At 36.3% G+C, this 19,239-nt stretch overlaps 1 protein-coding gene across 2 annotated transcripts in view; it reads left to right on the top strand.

The window, feature by feature from the left end:
* CDKAL1 (CDK5 regulatory subunit associated protein 1 like 1) overlaps positions 1-19,239 on the top strand; it is a 310,567-nt gene that overhangs the window by 218,877 nt on the left and 72,451 nt on the right. For both annotated transcript variants that reach the window (XM_039322660.1, XM_039322659.1), the window contains 2 exons: positions 2,911-3,091; positions 6,368-6,430. In XM_039322660.1, coding sequence (XP_039178594.1) covers positions 2,911-3,091; positions 6,368-6,430 — 244 coding nt within the window. The remainder of the gene's footprint in view (positions 1-2,910; positions 3,092-6,367; positions 6,431-19,239) is intronic.

Genomic DNA, 19,239 nt, shown 5'->3' with positions numbered 1-19,239 from the left:
AGCAGAAAGTCCAGAAGCAGTCTCCAAGTAGAAACAAAGCTATTTATATTCTTTTTCCTAATTAGTGTAGTTAACATTGCCATTGAATAGAAAAGCTCAAAAAAGTAGTGCACGATCAGAAGATGTGGAGAGACCTGGCCCATAGAATCACTAAAAGTCGGATATGACTGAATGGATAACATCACCATCATCAATTTTGCCATCTCTGCCAGTCCTATCATTTTTTCAATCCATTTTTCCATCATGGGAGTTGATACTTCTTTCCATTTTTGAGCATATAATATTCTTGCTGCCATCAACACATACAATAACAAAGTTCCAGATTTTTTTCCCCGTTTCTTTTATCCAGTAGTCCTAGATGAAAAATTTCTGGTTTCCATTGTAAATCCATTTTAAGAATCTTCTGAATTAAAGCATAGATCTGTTCCCAATATTTCTTTGCCTCAGATAGGTGCTCCTCATGAAGAGATCAAAGATAGTGGTCTTTGGCAGGTTTAGAGCTCTGGGAGATGAGGGATTAAGCCATCTTGCTCAAACCAAAGTTGGCCTTTTTGAAAGGACACTTAAGTTCATATATTTCCTTTTCTAATCACTTTTGAATGCTTATTAATTGCTTATCAGCTATTAGAAATCTTTGGATTGACAAGTTTGACAGGTGAGTCTCTATCAATCCTTAACAAAAAAAAGTTTTAATTACAAGTTTAAGAAGTTAAAAAAAATTAATGAACAGCAAAAGGATGATTAAAACCTTTTGAAAGTTTTCATTTTACAAAGTTACGAATGGATTAAGGGTCCAGATAAATTTGAAATAAGATTTTGGAATTAAATATAAAAAATCCTTTCCATGGAAAAATATTTTGGTTTTGATATTTTTAAAAAAGCACAATAGATTTTTAAAATATGGACCCTTGCAACTAAAGATTGCACTTAAGACAGAAGAACACAAATTACAGACTGAAAGATATTTTGGAAAAATAAACTCAAAAATTATTTTTATAATATCAACAGAAACATCTGCTTCTGTGTACAGACTGAGTCTAAAAAAATGTTATGGAAAGGAACAAAGTTTACCTGACAAGATTGATACTGAGTTGAAAATGAATTTACAAATGACAGGCTACAAGAATGACATAGAAAAAGATGCTACTCTGGAGATACAAAAGAAACCAGATGTTGTTTTAATAATTAAAATGGATGTACAAACAATAAACCAAGACAATGACTTGGATAGTTTTCCTATATTGGATTTACAGAAGAGGCTTGTTAAAATATTGAAAATTCTCATGAGAAGAGACAAAAAAAAAGTTCTAAGGCATTATTTGAATCGACTAAGATTTTGTTAGAAGTAAAAGGAAGGAATATAAAGTTGATGTATTTGATCAAGATAAAAATAAATGTGTTATTATACCTGGTAACGCTTAAAGGACTTTTAGTGATACCAGGATTGAAATGATTATGCTTTATGGATTTATTTATAGATAAGAGAAAGGATATGGAAAGCAGAGATCATTTGTTGTGATAAGTTAGTAAAATTGTGTATATGATGAAGTTGGGAAATCACTTCTTTACATATTACTTTTCTTTTTCTTTAGTCTAATATTTCTATTTTTCCTTTCTTGTTTGTACTTTCTACTTTTTAATCTTTATTTTTCAGTTTGTACTAGTTTTTATTGTTGTAATTAATTGTTAATAAAATTAAAATAAAAAGGGCAGTCATAGAAATTAATGTTCATTAAGTAGCATGAGATTTTTTTAAAAAAGGGAGGAAAAGTACTTGTACCTCCCCTTCGTGTTCTTCTTGAAGCACAGAGGCAGAGCATGTGTAAAGGTTTACAACTATCAGCACTGACAACTATAGCTGAGCTTAATAGATCAGTACAGCTACATTATACAGTTTTTACAGGTTCCCCACAACTTAAGGTAGTAGCAGTTTTTGATATATGCTCATCTAAGTTGATATAAGAACCACCAGTATGAAATAGTATGTCTCTGCATTATTCCATGCCATGCAATATTATTTTGCCTTTAAAAAAAAATCTGTTCAGGAGCCAAATGTGTTTAAAAATATTTTTAGGGATGCTTCAAGGTTATTTGTTTATTTACACAGAAACACACACAGACACATTCAAGAGTCAAGACAGTTTGTAATTAAATAAAGCAGCAACCAAGTTGAATATAAATATATGACTGCCCTTCTACCTTCACTACCCAAACACTGAGAAGTTGTGGTATGTGTGGGGGCTCCTGCCCCTTTCTTGAAGGTTGAGAGAACTTTTAGTGTATCATCCTTCAGAGACTTGTATGGAATGGACTGAATCTTGGTGGGAAAAGAACACTGGAAACAATACAGCATTGCTCAAACTTGACTGGCCCTTGGCTTCAGATTAACAGCTACACACAGTAATAAAGATTAACAAAGTTATCTAGCATTACTCTTTCCCATCTCCCAATTGCAGCACTGCCACATGCTCAAGTGAAGTAGTTTCTAAAAATTAATTTCTTTTTTCAGATTGTATCCGTCTTGCGTGCTGAAAGACAAGATATATTCTTTCAAAATTTATCCTGTTTAGCTACTTCTTTGGAGTCTTGGCAGTCATCTGTGTTATATGCATCCAAAGCCATTTGGCAATTGTAGCTTTTCTGAGTAAACCTTGAGAATTTGAGGTTGCAGATTTTGTTTTGTTTTCTTGAATGCTGAGAAATATCTGTCAGGAATTGCAAAGTTTCTTGGCGAGAAACCATGATATTAAATTGCTTGTTGAAGGGTGTTGTGTAGAATCTTTTGTATATGAATATATTTATAATGTTATTTTCCATAGGCAATGCATTTCAAAAATATTAAAGTAATATGATGCAACATTAATTGTCCATTTTGCTGAAGGAAAATTTTTTTCCCCCCACTCATTTCAGAGTACCTGGAATAACAGTTGCTACAGACATCATTTGTGGGTTTCCAGGGGAAACCGATGAAGATTTTCAAGAAACCATGAAACTTGTGGAAGAATACAGGTTTCCAAGTCTTTTTATTAACCAGTTTTATCCACGCCCTGGGACTCCAGCTGCAAAAATGCCTCAGGTTCCAGCTCAGATAGTAAGACTTGCTTTTTCTTTTCCATCTTTAAAAAATAAAACATTTTAGGTGAAATATTATCCACATGTTATAGATATATTGAATGCTGCTGAATTTTTTTTTAAATCCTTTATTTTGCAATAGATGGGAGACATTATTCAAAATGAATTTTATTGAGCTCATTTAGTTAGAAGTTTTGTTGAAAAAAGTCTTACATCATTATACTGTTTATATAACCTACATTACATATGTACATGATATACAGTGTTAACTAGTACAAAATCAGAATTTTCATTATAATATTTTTTTTTTTGTAGCACCAAGTTCCCAATAATACAGATCAGAGGACAGGAGAGACAGAACAAAATAATGTTAGAGAAGGGACATATCACAGTGAATTGATCTGCTCAGATCTTCCAAATAATCTGTGTCCAATCTCAGTGACCAGACAGTGATGTCCCTAAGGATATCAGACTTTGGTGCACATTGATCCATTTCTTTGCATTGGAAGTATCTTTTCTCTCATTTGTCATCATGCTTTCCCCCCCTCCTTCTTTCCTTCCCTCATTTGCCATTATCTGAGATCAGGTAAAGACTCCCTCAAGTTGAGTACAAGTCCTGTTGGGCATATGCACATATTATTTTCTTGGTAATAACAGATAAGTGCTTTGGTATTTTCTTTGTCTAGGTTTTTTTTAACTTCCCAGTCCCATTTAGAGATTTCCTGGTAATCTATCACTGAAATATTAACCAAGTCTATCTCTGCTTACCTTTTCCAATATCAGCCACTAGAATAGGAGCTGTCTCCCAACTAAAGCCCTACTTCAGAAGTCCCCAATCCCTGGTCTGCGGCCCACTACCAGGCTTTGACCCATTTGGAACCGGGCTGTGGAAGCAGTGAGTGAGCACATGTGCGTGTGTATCTGCACTTGCATGCGCAGTGGGCAATTGTATGGGTGCGCGCAGCTCCATTTGTGCGAGCAGTGGGCACGTGTGCCTACACCTTGTGCAAATGGAGCTGTGAGTGCTCATGTTCTCACCCACTGCTCATATGTAACCATTTCTTCTCCCTCCCCCCCCCCATTGGTCCGCAAAATCGGAAAGGTTGGGGATCGGTGCTCTACTTCATCCACATATGATGTGTACAGAGACTTGTTTTCCTTTTTTCCCCCTAACATTCATTTTTTATTGTTATTCTGATCGAATGTAAATTGAGTCAAATTGAATTGCTGTAAAATGAGATTGTTAATAATGTTTGAATCTATAAGCAGGACCTTATATTAAAACCTGTTTTCATTTTCCATGTGTCATTTATTTCTTCTGTGCTGTTTTGATTTCAGTAACTGGACTGGATTTAGAGTTATAGGAATGAAATTCTACACATGCAGTAGGTACTATTCCTCACTGCAGCTCCCTATACTCTTTAAAAGCTATTTCTAAAAATCAAGAGACCTTCTCAGTCACAATAGAATATAACTCAGTTTGTTTGATTTCACTGATTCCCCCTTCCATTTTACCTTTCCAAGCCATATCCAATGGATGAGATCAGTGGAAATGGTAGTACAGTTGTGTTGTATGAGTGGACATTTAAGTCTGGAGCCACTTTTATGGTTGGGTTCACATGTAATGCGAATCCCCAAAATGTTTTATTTCATTTTTGATTTAATAGTTAATCCAACCATGCAATCCAAGATTGCATTCCATCGTCCATAATCTAGCCAAACTAGGTTAAACCAGGCCCCATCCTACTTCCACGTTTTGTTTCTCAGAACAACACCCAGATGCTTCTGGGAAGCTCACAAACAGGAACTCAGCAATTATAACTCATTCAGTAAGCCAGTGGTGGCGAACCTATGGCTCTCAGAGCCCTCTCTGTGGGCACGCGCGCCGTTGCTCCAGCAGAGTTCGTCAGAGTAGTAAGCATGTGGTGTTTGGAAGCGACAGGGCATGGAGTGAGTGAGCAAGCGGCATTGGCCCCCCGGGTATGCCCCGGAGATGGTGAGGGACCGGCCCCGGCCACACTCACCCAGTCTGCCGTGACCATTGCAGCCACGCCCACAAAGTGGCCCACGCCCCCCACAATGCTGATGCAGCCCTGGCACTTTGCGATAAGTGGTCTTTTGGATTGCAGTTTGGGCACTCTGTCTCTAAAACAGTGGTTCTCAACCTGTGGGTCGGGACCCCATTTGGGGTCGAACGACCATTTCATGGGGGTCGCCAAACAAGGCTGTCTGCCATTTTTCCCCCTTTTCTTTGGCCACGCCCCTGGCACCCGGTGATGTACAAGTGGTTGGGGGTCACCACAACATGGGGAACTGTATTATGGGGTCGCGGCATTAGAAAGGTTGAGAACCACTGCTCTAAAAGGTTCGCCATCACTGCAGTAAGCCATGATTAAAGAAACCAAAGAAATCCAAAGGGGATGGGACAATGCTAGCAAACACCAGCATTCTGAAAGACTCTGAACTCTGATGTTCACTAGCATTTTTGCCAGATTTCAGGTCCACTACCTGCAGTGTGTGGGAGGAACAGACCTCAAATGCAATGTCCCCTCTGCTTGCAATCTTCCCTGCCAGCTCTTGGCATTGACTTTCTTCGTAAAAGCAAATAGATTGCCAAGCAGCTGAAATGCAGTCATATGACAAGAGGTGCTTTACAGGCCATAAAGCACCCTTTCTGAGCCTGTTAGGATTGCAAATGGTTGTTAAATGACCAAGCGTAAGTTGAGGACTACCTGTAGATCCTGCCTTTAGTTCATGAGCTCAGAGCAGTGCAGAGATTGGTCTCTCCAGGATTTTCCCCACAATTGTAAATATCTAAGGTAGCCTGGCTGACAGAGAAGGACTGGCCAGTGAACTTCTGCAGGTGAACATGGAATAGAAGAGTATTTCTCAACCTTTGGGACTCTTAAGATGGGACTCCCAGATTTCCCCAGCCAGCATTCTGGGAGTCAAAATTTTAAAGTTATTGGGATTGAGAAACTCTGGAATAGTGCCTTCTTTTTCCACTAAAAATGGTGGGGAGAGTTTCTGGCTTAGTTTTTTCCCACTTACCAAAAATATACACTGGTGTAACAAACTGGGGAATGTACTCCTTGCATACTGGTGTCTGTTTACATCACTTGCTAGTAATTTTATTTCTCTCCTTAGAAGAAGAAAACTATTTTTTAAAGGGAACAGGGATTTTTTTTTCTTTGCAAAATTGTATCTGTTGGTATTTACTGAAAACAGATTAAAATGTGTTATTTCTGTATTGCTAATTTTCTTTAAAAATTTTGTTTCTCTTCTTTCCCTACAGAAGAAACAAAGAACAAAAGAACTGTCCAAACTATTTCATTCATACAATCCATATGATCACAAGGTAAAAATAAAATGCAGAATATTTTTAATTACACTCTGATATTCATATTATTCAATTATTAAAGCTAGCAAAGTCTTGGTCTATACCTGTTGGCTACAAAAAGGTATTTTAAGGAACCATCTGTGGGAAACAGAATCTAAGTATATGAAAAACAGTATTTTTCTTTGGCTGGAATTTAGGGCCCTCCATTTTGCTAGCTGTTTTAGTCATTGCTTTTCATGGATCAATGAATTGTCATGTCTTCCTTTTTTCATCTTCAGTGCTATATTTGGTTTTTAATTAAATCTCTAGAGCTTAGTCGGACTTTGGAACATTGGGTTCTTTTGACGTGGACAAGAATCTGCAGTTTTAAAATTTGTCATCAGTGGTCCATTTACCAGTCAGCTAAATTATTTGATTCATTTATACTGGTCTGGCGGGAATTTCAAACCATACTGTAGACATTTCTGTGGAGATGCTTCTTTCATATTTCCTCAGCCATAATTTTAGAGTTGTATGTTGGAATAGAGCAGCTGCCTTGACTACCAAACTCTGTGAAATGAAATAAAAAGAGATGACACAAACCCTGAAAAATTAAGCTACCATGTTGGATAATCAGCTACTTTACTTTACTTTGAGTGGAGAAAACAGGAATCTTCATTGTGATCTTGTTGCTGTATTTGAGAATCTTATTTTCAGGAAAAGAATTAAAAACACTATAGTTGATGAGTCAAGAATCATAGGCATTGTGCAATTATGCTGAGGGCCAACTGAAGCCTGACATGATTTAATAATAATGAGGGTGTGATTGTAGAGGTGAGTTAACAGTACTTTATTGCATATAAGAAGGCAATTCCTGCTCTATTCTGGATGTTTCTTGTCCTTCTCCTCTTCCTTTTCTTCCTCCTTGTAATACCAGGGTTAATAGGACAAATTTCAAAACATGTAAATTGATTTTAAAAGGAAAAAGAAGAAAAAACCATGGGATTGAGTCATTGCATCGTAGAGCAGAAGATACTTAAATTAAATGTAAGAGTATCTCAGTTAAGAAACAAGAGAAGCAACTGAGCATCCGGAAACCTTTGAAACATTTTCACCTCTGAATTTTGTGGTGGAACATTTTTTCCATTCATAATACTGCACCTCTTCCTGTTCTTTTATTAGCACTTCGGCTAGAGTTTGGCCATTGGTGTCTCTCAGCTCCATTCCAGTTAGTTTCTATTCTGGTACTATATATAAAATATCCTGAAATCACTCTTTCTTTGTTTATGAACATGTATGTTCATTTTTCATATTACTCAGTGTAAGGGGTGGAAAAGAATATAGGTATTTAGGTTTGTTATTCCAATACTTTCTTAGGTATTTTACCTTATCTAAAATAACAAAAGTAACAGAAATGAATGACAAATAGCTTTTGAAAGATATGTTTTGCAAGAGGAATATAGCAAAGTCAAAGATATGACCTTCCAAACAAATATGGGTTCCACAGATTTGCAGTTTGTATCTATTAATCTTAATTAATAAGTTCCTTTACCCAGATTCATTCCTGCTACCGGAAGCAGCTTCTCTATACAAATCCCATGCAGTTGTTTTTAGCTTAAACATTTGCTGTAACCTAATAATGTTCATAGGACGTTAACATTTCTAGGTTATAGTTTCTGTAATTCAATACATTCACGCAGCTGCTGCCTTAGGGTGGCCCAGCTATTTAATTCACTTTACATATTTTAGTTCCTAATATTTTCCACAGATGCAGTGCTTAATACTATAATTCTTTTCAATTCTTTGAAGTTAGCCGAAATGACTTCAGTGATTTTTTTCCTTCTATATTATGGCTATAATCCAGCAAAATCCTAATCTTTAAAGAAAATGGTGGGTGGTTTGTATTCTTCACTGTCCATCTTCCTTCTGTTCAGCGCAATTCCAAAATTTCTTTTACTTTCCAACTGGAAGAGACTGCTGAATTAGACAGGAACCCAAAAGCAGGGTGTGTGCATAAAACTCTGAAATAGGGCCAAAAGGATTAGCGGAGTGCCAGAAATATTTCCACGTGGAATCTAAATCATAAGATGTAGTAATTGCATAATTTGGATTTATCTCCATAGCTGCAGGGTTTTTTCCTGTTAGTATTTAGAAATTTAGCTTTTGAGAGTTTCTGTGCAAGGGAAGCTGAAGGAGAAAGCACAGTCTAGTTTTTGGTGTTTCAAACACTTGTCTAGTTTGTCATCCTCCCCACAGACATATGCAGAAATATATGCTTACTTGCTGACTGCAGTTTGACTAGAATAGAGCAGAACTCTTCCCAACCATAGAGAAGGTTTTCTTTCTTTCTTTCTTTCTTTCTTTCTTTCTTTCTTTCTTTCTTTCTTTCTTTCTTTCTTTCTTTCTCTCTCTCTCCTTCCTTCCTTCCTTCCTTCCTTCCTTTCTTTCTTTCTTTCTTTCTTTCTTTCTTTCTTTCTTTCTTTCTTTCTTTCTTTCTTTCTTTCTTTCTTTCTTTCTTTCTTTCTTACCTTTATTAATTTTACAAATAACTAAAGAGGGCAAGCATATCCACCTTCCTCCTGTTTTCTTCACAACAACAACCCTGTGAGATGAGTTGGGCTGTGAAAGTGTGACTGGCCCAAGGTGACCCAGCTGGCCTTAGCCATGAAAAAGGAGGGTCTGGAACTCATGGTATCCTGGTTTCCAGTCTATTGCCTTAACCACTAAACCAAATTGGCTCTCTTTTAAAAAAAAAAAATCATTTTCTTTCCCACTTTTTATCCTGAGCTTTTCAGATGCAATGAAGCATCTTTTTCTAGTTCTTAGGACATATCTATTTCCATAAGGATTCACATCTCAGAGACTTTGGACTGTGAGTTTAATAGCTCACAGTCCAAGAGCACTATAGTTGTGTTAGAACAAACAAACAAACAAAATGGCAGAGGTTAATACATGCCCCAGGAGTCTGTTGAAATCCTTCAGAGAAACAGATGTCAGAATTAACAAATAATGATGGGATTTCTTTTATCATTCTGAAAGTCTTTCTTCAAATTGGAAAAGTATGCAAACTAGGATTTTTCTAATTTAGTTTTTTTCTAAATTAGGTGGTGGGAACGGATTCCATCCATTCCTTCCATTCATGTAGTTGAAAGCTCTAAACTCATATCCTGGGTTTAAGCAATCTCATTCCATTTAGCATTTAAAAGCATGAGTCAAGGCATTTTATATCATTATATTATAATAATTATAACAGTATATTATTATATGATTTAAGGCCTGTCTGCAACATGATAATGAAGTATATTTGTGATTCAGATTGTCTTCATTTTGCAGTTGTATCTGTTTCAGTGATACTATTTTGCCTTGCATTTTGGAAATCAAGTTGCATTCCTAAATTCTGAGGCCTAACATGTAAAAAGTTATTCCTTTTTCATCTCAACTTTGCCCTTGACTATAATTTCTTTTCCCACTATTAGCTTATATTTATTGAAAAACTTGTAAGGTTAACTATAATCTTAAAAACAAGCAATGTAGAAACACTGTACATTATTTCTAGTATTATGTGGTATGCTTGTTCAAAATTATGTGATTATGATTCCTTTCAGATTCAAAAAAGCAGTTTCAGTGTTCTTTCCAATCCAGTATGATTTGTGTTGTTAAAATTTTATGTCAAGCCTCCCTTAAATTGTTTCACTTTCCCAGTATCAGCTATTTCATTTTTAAAGATGTTTTCATGTATTGCATAGAAGAGGAGAGGGTTTTTTTCCCCTTTTGAAAGCAAATAAGGGATGTTTAAGAAGATGGAATGTTTTTTACAGCTTAGTGCAGGAAGGTATGTTTTTGAGGGAAAATGTTTTTATTATAGCATCTCCTGTATTGAAATTTTTCTAATGAATGTTATCTTTGCTCCCTGAGGTAGAGTAGCTTCTACAACTTCTCTTTATAAAAGTCACATGGAAGGACACATTCTGAAGGGTAGCTAAATGGTGAATTAAAACTTATTTAAAAACTCTGTTAACTGTGTTGATTACAAAAAAAGTTTGATAATCAACATCTGGACAATAATTTTATTAAACTACATTCAAAATTATAAAATAATACCAAAAGCTTTTAAATTTGCAAATGCTCTATTAGCTATGATAGAAAAAAAAAGCTGAAGAGCAAATAGGAAGGATTAAAATTAGCTGCTGTCCGTGCCATAAGTCTGCATGTAGTTTCAATCTAATGGAATATGAAATAGCTGACAGATATGCATACTGATTTATGATGTGCTGATATGGTTTCCGATTATGCCAATGATTTCCCCAAGGCTGCCCTCTCCTGAAACAGATAATTTCTGAAATTATAAATCCAGACTTTCTTGCAGCCTCTTTTCCATATTTTTGAAGGTCCAAACAGTTAGGAAACTTTTGTAGTAAATTTTACCTTAGAAGATTTACAAAAGCAAGCAAGAAATATTTACAGAGTTCTTTGCAGTGTATTTCCCTTTCATTAGGCTTTTAAACAAGGTTAGTCTGAGATTGGTATTGTGTTGCATCCTAGAATCTTATTATATATTAGGCAGTATAATAAAACCCACTTATGAGATTGAGGCTAGGTTGAGCCTTATTTTTTTTCAGGTTTCCCTTAATAAGGTCTCTATTCCATGGACGACTAACAACAATAAGAAGACTCTCTGCTTGCCTAACCTACCACAAAGACTATAGGTCAGCTACGCAGAACAATACACAGTATAGATTATTTCCATAGGGATTGTTAATTAGGTTAAAGCTGTTGGATATACCATCTCCAGCCACCAAATTTTTCCTGTTATGATGCTGAATAAAGGAGATATCATCACCTGGTGTTCTACTTTCCATCTCTATTCTGCTCCCCTTATGTCAACAAAAGGTTTAAAGATGGAATGAATAACGGCCACTCTCTTGGGACTGTCAATGCTAATTACTCAGTGATATTTCCTGTGGCTCTGAAAATATGTCAAGTTTTTGAAAAATAAGTTGTATTTCTGTCTGTATCCTTAAAAAAACAGATTTTCACTTTCTTTAGCTATTTCAAGAATCATGTCACATTAGTCTTCCTACATTACTCTTGTGAATGTTCCAGCAGACTGGCTAAAAGAAAAGGAAGCAAGTCTTCTTTTCTGGGCTGGGTAGAACCATCTCTCACCTGGTTCCAACTTTTAATGAGACTAAGGATGTGTGACATCCTCTATTTATGTTTTATTTTGGGTCCAAGCATGAAAGGAATGGTTCTTTCTACAGATGTGTATATGACATTTGCATACTGTTAATATATAATATAATAATATATAATAATTTATTATTATAGAGCCAGTTTGGCCTAGAGGTTAAGGCACCAAGCTACAAAACAAAAGACCATGAGTTTAAATCCCGCCTTAACCATGAAAGTCAGCTGAGTGATTTTGGACCAGTCATTCACTGTCAACCCAACCCCCTTCACAGAGTTGTTGTTGTGAGGAAATAGGAGGAGGAAGGTGTGTTGGATATGTTCACTGCCTTGAGTTGTGAAAATAATAAAGGTAGAAAATGAATGAACAAACGAATGAATGATGTATAGTACCTATGACATGTAGTGCATATTTATAGCACAACATTATAAAGTCTTGTTTCAATGAAGTTATTTTATTAACTCACAGAATCACTTTTCAGTGAGAGATATTTTTATGTTTTCTATAAGATAGAGATGTATTTTACAAAGGCAAGATAGAATAAAACCCTCAAGTTGAGAGTCTGAAGTATTTCTCCTGCTAAACTCTAAAGGTTACCATGTGAACCATTCCTGCCATCTTGATGGTATTTTGTTCTGGTTTAGTAGGACAAGATACCTCTTGTCTAAGAATTATTCTCAAAGCTTTGTCTTCAGCTAGAATGTCACTCATAAGCACTCATCATAGTATGAGGTGTATTTTAGTTTTGAAATCTATTCACTTATATAAATCTTACTGATATCATTTTTAACAGCATGCCTCACATATTCATTCTAATGTATATATTAAGTGGCTTGTAGAATTATGTGGTACTTTCCAACATTACCAGAAATAACATTTTAGTAAGGGATTTTAATCCTATGTGAAATCATTGGGAGGAAAAAGCATGGAATGGAATAATTAACGTATTGCTAGACTGGTAATATTCTCTTAAGTCTGAACAAATAAGTTCTTAATGCTGTTTTATTGTCACAATCATATATTTATGAAGGTATGTATTGTCTGTATATGCATGTTTGTGTATGTATACATACCGGTATAAATAAATATCACAGAGATAAAAGTGATATATTTTGAATTTTCACACAAAACAGAAATTGTGTAAACTGCCCCACAAATACTCTGCGAAATATAGGACATTCACAATGTTTTGTTTTTTGGGGGGGGTTTTGCTGAGAGACATTAATTGGGAAGCATCGGTAACAGTTTAATGTAGAAATGCATGAACATTTGTTTTCTTTCACAACTTTTGAAGGGAAAGGATGCATTGTAAAACCAAGACATTTAGGATTACTGTATTTAAAATACTTGCGCAGGACAAGTCATTAAATGCTGATTCTTGTGTCAGGCAGACAGTGGCAGCTGCTTATTAATGCATGGCATTATCCCATATTAAATCAGCAATGAATGGACAGCTTGACAGAATCTGTCATCAGAGGAAACATTATTAAAATAATTTCAAAACCCACTTTTAACTTTTTTATTTTTTGCTACCCATTTGGGTTTTTATTAATCCTTCCTTCTCTGAGCAGCAAACATTGCTTCTTCAGCTGTTTACCACCTAACAAAGTCCTTCCTGCCAGTTTTGTGGCAACCGTGCAAGCTTATTTAGGATTTACCCTGCAGATTGTGTCCAAGAGTCTATGAAGAAAATTTCCATTTTCAAGCATATCATTGTGGAAGAGCACTCTGTGGTCTTTTCATTTTGATTGATGGGTTTGGTTTTGCACCATCTGGCTTCTGATAGGCTGCATTAATCATTGCTAGGGAAAGAAAACCAAGAAAATATATTCATGACTGTTTAATGTGTAGACATGTCACTGTTAAGAGTGGTGAGGTGTTTTTTTGAGATATTAAAAACAGTCATATTTGTAGTTAAAACTTAGTTAGATGTAAAATTGTATAGTTTACACAATGATCTGTTTACATATTTCAGAGCAGTTCAGGAACATAATTGTGCTTCACTTCAGATGCCAAAATGTATACACGATCTATTTTTTAATGAATTGTTCATATTTCTACTGATTGTTGTTCTATATTTATTTAACATATTTAGCACTTCTATTTATTTCTGAATGTGGGGAGTTTTTTAGAGTTGTGGGAAAGAATTGATTTTCAGCCTAGTCCAATTGACTGTTCTGCAGAAGTGCAATTTTGACTTTCATATCCCTTCACTAGATTTATGAGAATTGAAATATAATTTATGTGTAAGATAATAGATTGAGAAAAGCTGCTTTCGGCAGTAAGTATTTAAAGTTTGTCTTGATTTTTGAGCACAATCAGGAATATATAGCATTTAACAGCATCTGCCTGTATATTATGTGAAAAATTGTATTAATTTTTTCGTAGGAAAGCCTTGGGAATGCTATTAAGTCCACAGTTCTTGATAGTAAGCCAAAAGGTCAAGAATATGCTCATAGGGTTTCTTTAAGAATATTTATTTAAAGATTATTTTATCTTTTATCTTTTGTTTGCTACAGACATTTGATAAAATTAAATTGAGCCTTTTTGGTGAAGTAATAGGCAGAATATGTCAGTTCACATAAAATACTTTTCAAACAGTTTTGAAGCACAATTAGCAAATTCATGTGTGATGCAATTTTGCACTTTCTTTCACTTCTGCTATAAAATTTTTATTGGGATAGAGCATACAGTAATCCAAACAGAAATTTTAGTATACATTTACCTTCCTTCCAATTAAAGAAACAACACCCGATTAAGTTTAGTTTATTTAGAGCAGTATTTTAGATGTAAGTTAGGAAGAATTGTTTAAGGTTTCTTTGGGGCCATATGGTACAATTTGTTTAGGTTAGAACAAAATCAGTATTGTGAGGGGGGGCTCATCTTACATTTGAAGAACTACTTGAAGGAAAGCAAAACCAGTTCAGATTAGTTATTCCAGTGTTTCTCAACCTTGACAATTTTAAGGCATGTGGACTTCAACTCCCAGAATTCCACAGCCAACAATGCTGGCTGTGGAATTCTGGGAGTTGAAGTCCACATGCCTTAAAATTGTCAAGGTTGAGAAACACTGAGTTATTCTGTATATCTGCTTTGGGATAGTTCAGTGACCTTAATCACTATAGCCTTGATTCTAAAGATTCTGTGTGTTTATATTTTAAATAAAATTGCTTTGTTGCATACAAAGTTCTAGTGGTTCTTAAATACGAGATGACTATTATATTATACCCAGGAATTGTCACCTGGATATCATTTAATATAGAACATATTAACTAAGCGTGTCTTTAAGGTCCAGTGATTTAGTTACTTGGTTCCTTACCAGCAAACTCAACATAGCCGATAATCTCCTAAGAATTGTGAATGAAGCTGTAAATCTGCCTTTTAAAAGCAAAACAATATATTTGCAGTAGTAGAGAACATGTGCAGCTCAAGATTTTATTTATTTATTTCTATCTATCCCACCTTTATTATTTTTACAAATAGCTCAATAAAGGTGGTGAGCATATTCAACATACCTTCCTCCTCTCTTTTTCCCCACAACGATCCTGTGAGGTAGGTTGGGCTAAGAGAGAGTGATTGGCCCAAAGTCACCAACTGGCTTTCATGGTTTTATGGGTTTCATGGGCTGGGCTGTGGAGTCCTTGGTGCTCTCTGAGCTTAGTTGTTGGCTTGCAGACATTTCGTTACTCAACTAAATAACATCATCGGTATGAATGAGTGTGAGCTTTGCTCCCTGTTTATATACAGTATAAAAACCAACAGACTATTATGTCTATCACCGTAGCACAGAAACCAACTTAACCCCTCCAAAATATATTAAGTAAACCAAAAGGCCCAGTAACCCAAGAAGATAAAACAGATTCATCTACAACAAGGGTGTCAAACTGCCGGTCCGTGGGCCGGCTTCATCATACTGAAGCCGTGCCCACCCCATTGCTGGCAATGCAAAAAAAGTCGCGTGACATGACATGGCGAGTTCAATCCTAAGCTACATATATTCTCTTCTACAAAAAAAAAAAAAATAAATTCTGAATTAAGTGCTAGGACTACTGTATCTAGACTGAAAAAATCTAGATGGGAACAAAGATATCCTGAAAATGCTAACTTTTTGTTATGGTAACTCCATTGTATTTAATACTGCGTTTTGCATTTCTGGGTTAAAAATCACAGAATCACAGAAAATAAATAATCTGCAGAAATGTTTTATACAGGCAGCAGTGGCTACTATTTTTGCAAATAACAAGAGGAGGTAACAATAAAAGAGACAATACTTATCTTATATAAGCAATGTTTTTTTCATTCTTATTGAAGAATTGGGGAACAACTATACATCCAGAACTCATTCACATTTACATTTATAGTATAAACTTTCGTTATCCTATGTAGTATATCCATCCTGCAGATTGGCAGTGTTAGGGATAGTCATTTGTCATTGCCTAATGTTCCTAAATGCAAGTTTTATTTTTGAAATCTAAGTAGCTTCATTATAACCATATAGTAGAGTATCTGCACTATAAAACAGATTTTGGGTTTATTCTATCATTCATTTTTGAACATATTTTTTTCTTACATTTTTAAATAATTTATAACATTTGGGAAGATGAAACTGCAGTACAGCTACGAATCTTGCATGATTTTGCATGAAATGCAATGGTATGGAATAAAGCTAGATACCTTTTTAGATATGTTACTGATTTTTATTTTACAGTATTTGTAACCCACCCAAAAATGAAAGCCAATCTTGACCCATTTTTCTACATAATGATTTTTAAATGTGTAAAAGCAAATGAACCAAAAATAAATAAATGCCCATTTTAATAGGAATGAATCACTGCCATGCCACAGTTACCCATGCTCTGAGCAAGTCAGAATATTATTTTCATAGGAAATCATAGCAATAGCATTTTCTGTGCAATTATGCCATGATTTGTTAAAACTACATTTCACATGATGCCCTGGAATCACCATGGAAACCTACATCATATATTGGATGGAGAAAGAGGGTTTAGGAAGATGATAGAATTCAAAGGAGTTTGCAGGTATTGAGGCAGTTACAACCCTATTTGTAGCAGGGTGATCCACATCGCCTGAAATCACAATGTTTTAGGTCCAACAAAATTGTCTTGCTTAGGCCAATTTAAGAAGATCCTACAAAAGAATTTAAGTTTCTTAGGTGTAGCCAAGTTGGAATATTATTATTATTATTATTATTATTATTATTATTATTATTATTAATGAGACTTATATACCGCTTTAAGTGGAACACTCTCTAAGCGGTGTACACCAGTAAGCAATGTATATATATATTTACATTGCCCCCAGCAATCTGGGTCCTCATTTTACCTACCCCGGAAGGATGGAGGGCTGAGTCAACCTTGAGCCGGTGAGATTTGAACCGCTGACCTGCTGAACACAGTCAGCTAAAGTGGCCTGCAGTACTGCACTCTAACTGCTGTGCCACCTCAGCTCTTTTTAGAAGAAAGAGCAAGAAAAATAAATGTAGTAACCAAACTGTGCTTCTAGAATTATTTCCAAGTTTTATTTGGAATCACATGATTACGAGACTGGGGGCTTAAGAATGGCCTAACTGTCTCTCCCATGCTTTTTTTCTAGATTTTTTTTTCTCCACAACTTGACTTGGATTTAACTCTCTTTCAGATTTGATCTTTCTTTTACCAGTTTCTCCCCACACTGTTTTGATTTGTAAGTGAGATCCTATTGATAGTGCTGTCCTGTGCCCCTTTGTTTATGCTTGTTTACTTTGTAAATAAAGTATACTTACATATTTATATAAATGTATAAATTTAAATGTGTTTATGTAAATAAAATATACTTATATAAATATTTGTTTATATTTGTTTACTTTATTTTCCAATATGCTCCTGGGTTGGAAGGAATAAAAATAAAGTCTTAAATAGAAGAAGGTCTTAGGAAAGTAGCAGCTGATTGGAAAGGAGTTGTGATGATTAACCATTGCTCTGAGCAATTGCTCTGAGGATTAAGAAAAAGGAGAAGTTAATAGGAACCCAAAGAAACAAAGGAACAAAATAAATGCAGAGGGTATGGACAGTGATTCTTGCATGGATGATCTAAACACGTATATTAAATAGTAATATACAGTACATTAATCATATGTGTCAGAATTTAATTTTAAGGACAGGACCCGAAACCTAGAAGGGCAGAATAGTACACGCCAATTCCACACAGACATTTTATTATTGTTGTTCATTTAATTATAATTTTAAATTTATGGAAATGTAATATTGTCAGAATCCAATTATATTTCATCTTTAATTATCAAACATAGAAACTCCCAATTCTGCCTTCTCTGGATTCTGCCATAAGAGGGAGAAAAGGGGGAGAGCAAAGGGGCTTTATGGCCCTCACTTCCTTCAGCACACTTCAAAGGACTGAATGTGTGTTTATTGTGGCCTCTAAGCTTTAACATATCAAAGAAGAGTAATTGCCTTTCATGTAGTTATCTGAAGTCTCCATCCAGACGGAAGAAGAAAGGGGATGGAATTGTGATACTTGAAACTATCACTGGAAGGGGGGTTGATTGGGTGGGACTACTGGGGAACCCCTTAAAACCTTGAATGGGAGAGCTTGAACCCCAAGTCCTGTCTAGCATGCCTGCAACCATTTTCTCTTAATAAAGGATTCCTGTTGGAAGAGCTATTCCAAGAGTTCTGTCTTCTTAAGATGCAAAGTGGGGTGGGTCCTTACATTAGACAGGACTTGCAAAATTAATCCACCTGGAAGGTAGACCCTTGCCGGGGGATTTTGCAAAAATTTACCATGTCAGACAACGAAGCAAGAGAGGGAGAAAACTCCCTGGAAAGAGAGCCGCTGACCCAGTTGGAACCTTGCCAGATGTTGGGATCCGAGAGGCCAGATTTCTCAGAAGAAGAAGTGGTGGAGACACAGGACCACAAGCCTCGCTGGTCGATGGGCGTTGGAAAGAAAAGCGAGTGGGGAAAGGAATCAAGAAAAGTGACCCTGAGACGGGGAACCAAGCAACCAGAATGGAAGCAGGAGATGGAGAAATCCCTGCACGCAAGTGAAGAGGGAGGAAGCTGTATGCCGTACTCAGACTGGATCCTAGAGAGAGCTATTGACCTGATGAAGAGAACTCTCAGCTCCCTAGGAGAGGAGATTCCTGAGCCCTACGCCCGCCCCAGTTCCTGGAGCCACAAAGGGAGAGACACCGAGGGGGACGTGGAACCTGCAACCCCAGGGACATTTACTGATCCAGGAGCTCCCACCCCCTACCGGACCACAGATGGAAATCTGGACGGAAGACACTACCACCCACAATGGAGGCACCGATCCATTCCAAGACGTCCACCGTTGGAGGTGAAATTCAAAGGGGAGCCAACACGCTTGGGGTTTTTCCTAACCCAAGTCCTCAGCTACATGGAGGAATATGGGCAGGACATCCCCAGCGACAAAGCCCGCATCCGGATCGTGCAATCTGCCCTGGATGGACCAGCTGCAGATTGGGTGGTGAACCTGCATGACTCCAATGCCCCAGAACTCAGTAACTTCAACCGTTTCATGTCCTCGTTGAGAAGACGGTTTGAAGACCCCCTGGCTGATCGCAAAGCCCGTGAAAGAATAACAACGATGAGGCAGGGCAAACGCCCAGTGGCTGAGTATA

This window comes from Crotalus tigris, unplaced genomic scaffold, assembly GCF_016545835.1.
Source record: "Crotalus tigris isolate CLP2741 ecotype Arizona unplaced genomic scaffold, ASM1654583v1 scf7180000024119.3904262, whole genome shotgun sequence".
In the NCBI taxonomy this organism is placed as follows: domain Eukaryota; kingdom Metazoa; phylum Chordata; class Lepidosauria; order Squamata; family Viperidae; genus Crotalus; species Crotalus tigris.
The sequence above is the reverse complement of the archived record's forward strand: the minus strand, read 5'-3'. Positions and strand labels throughout refer to the sequence as shown.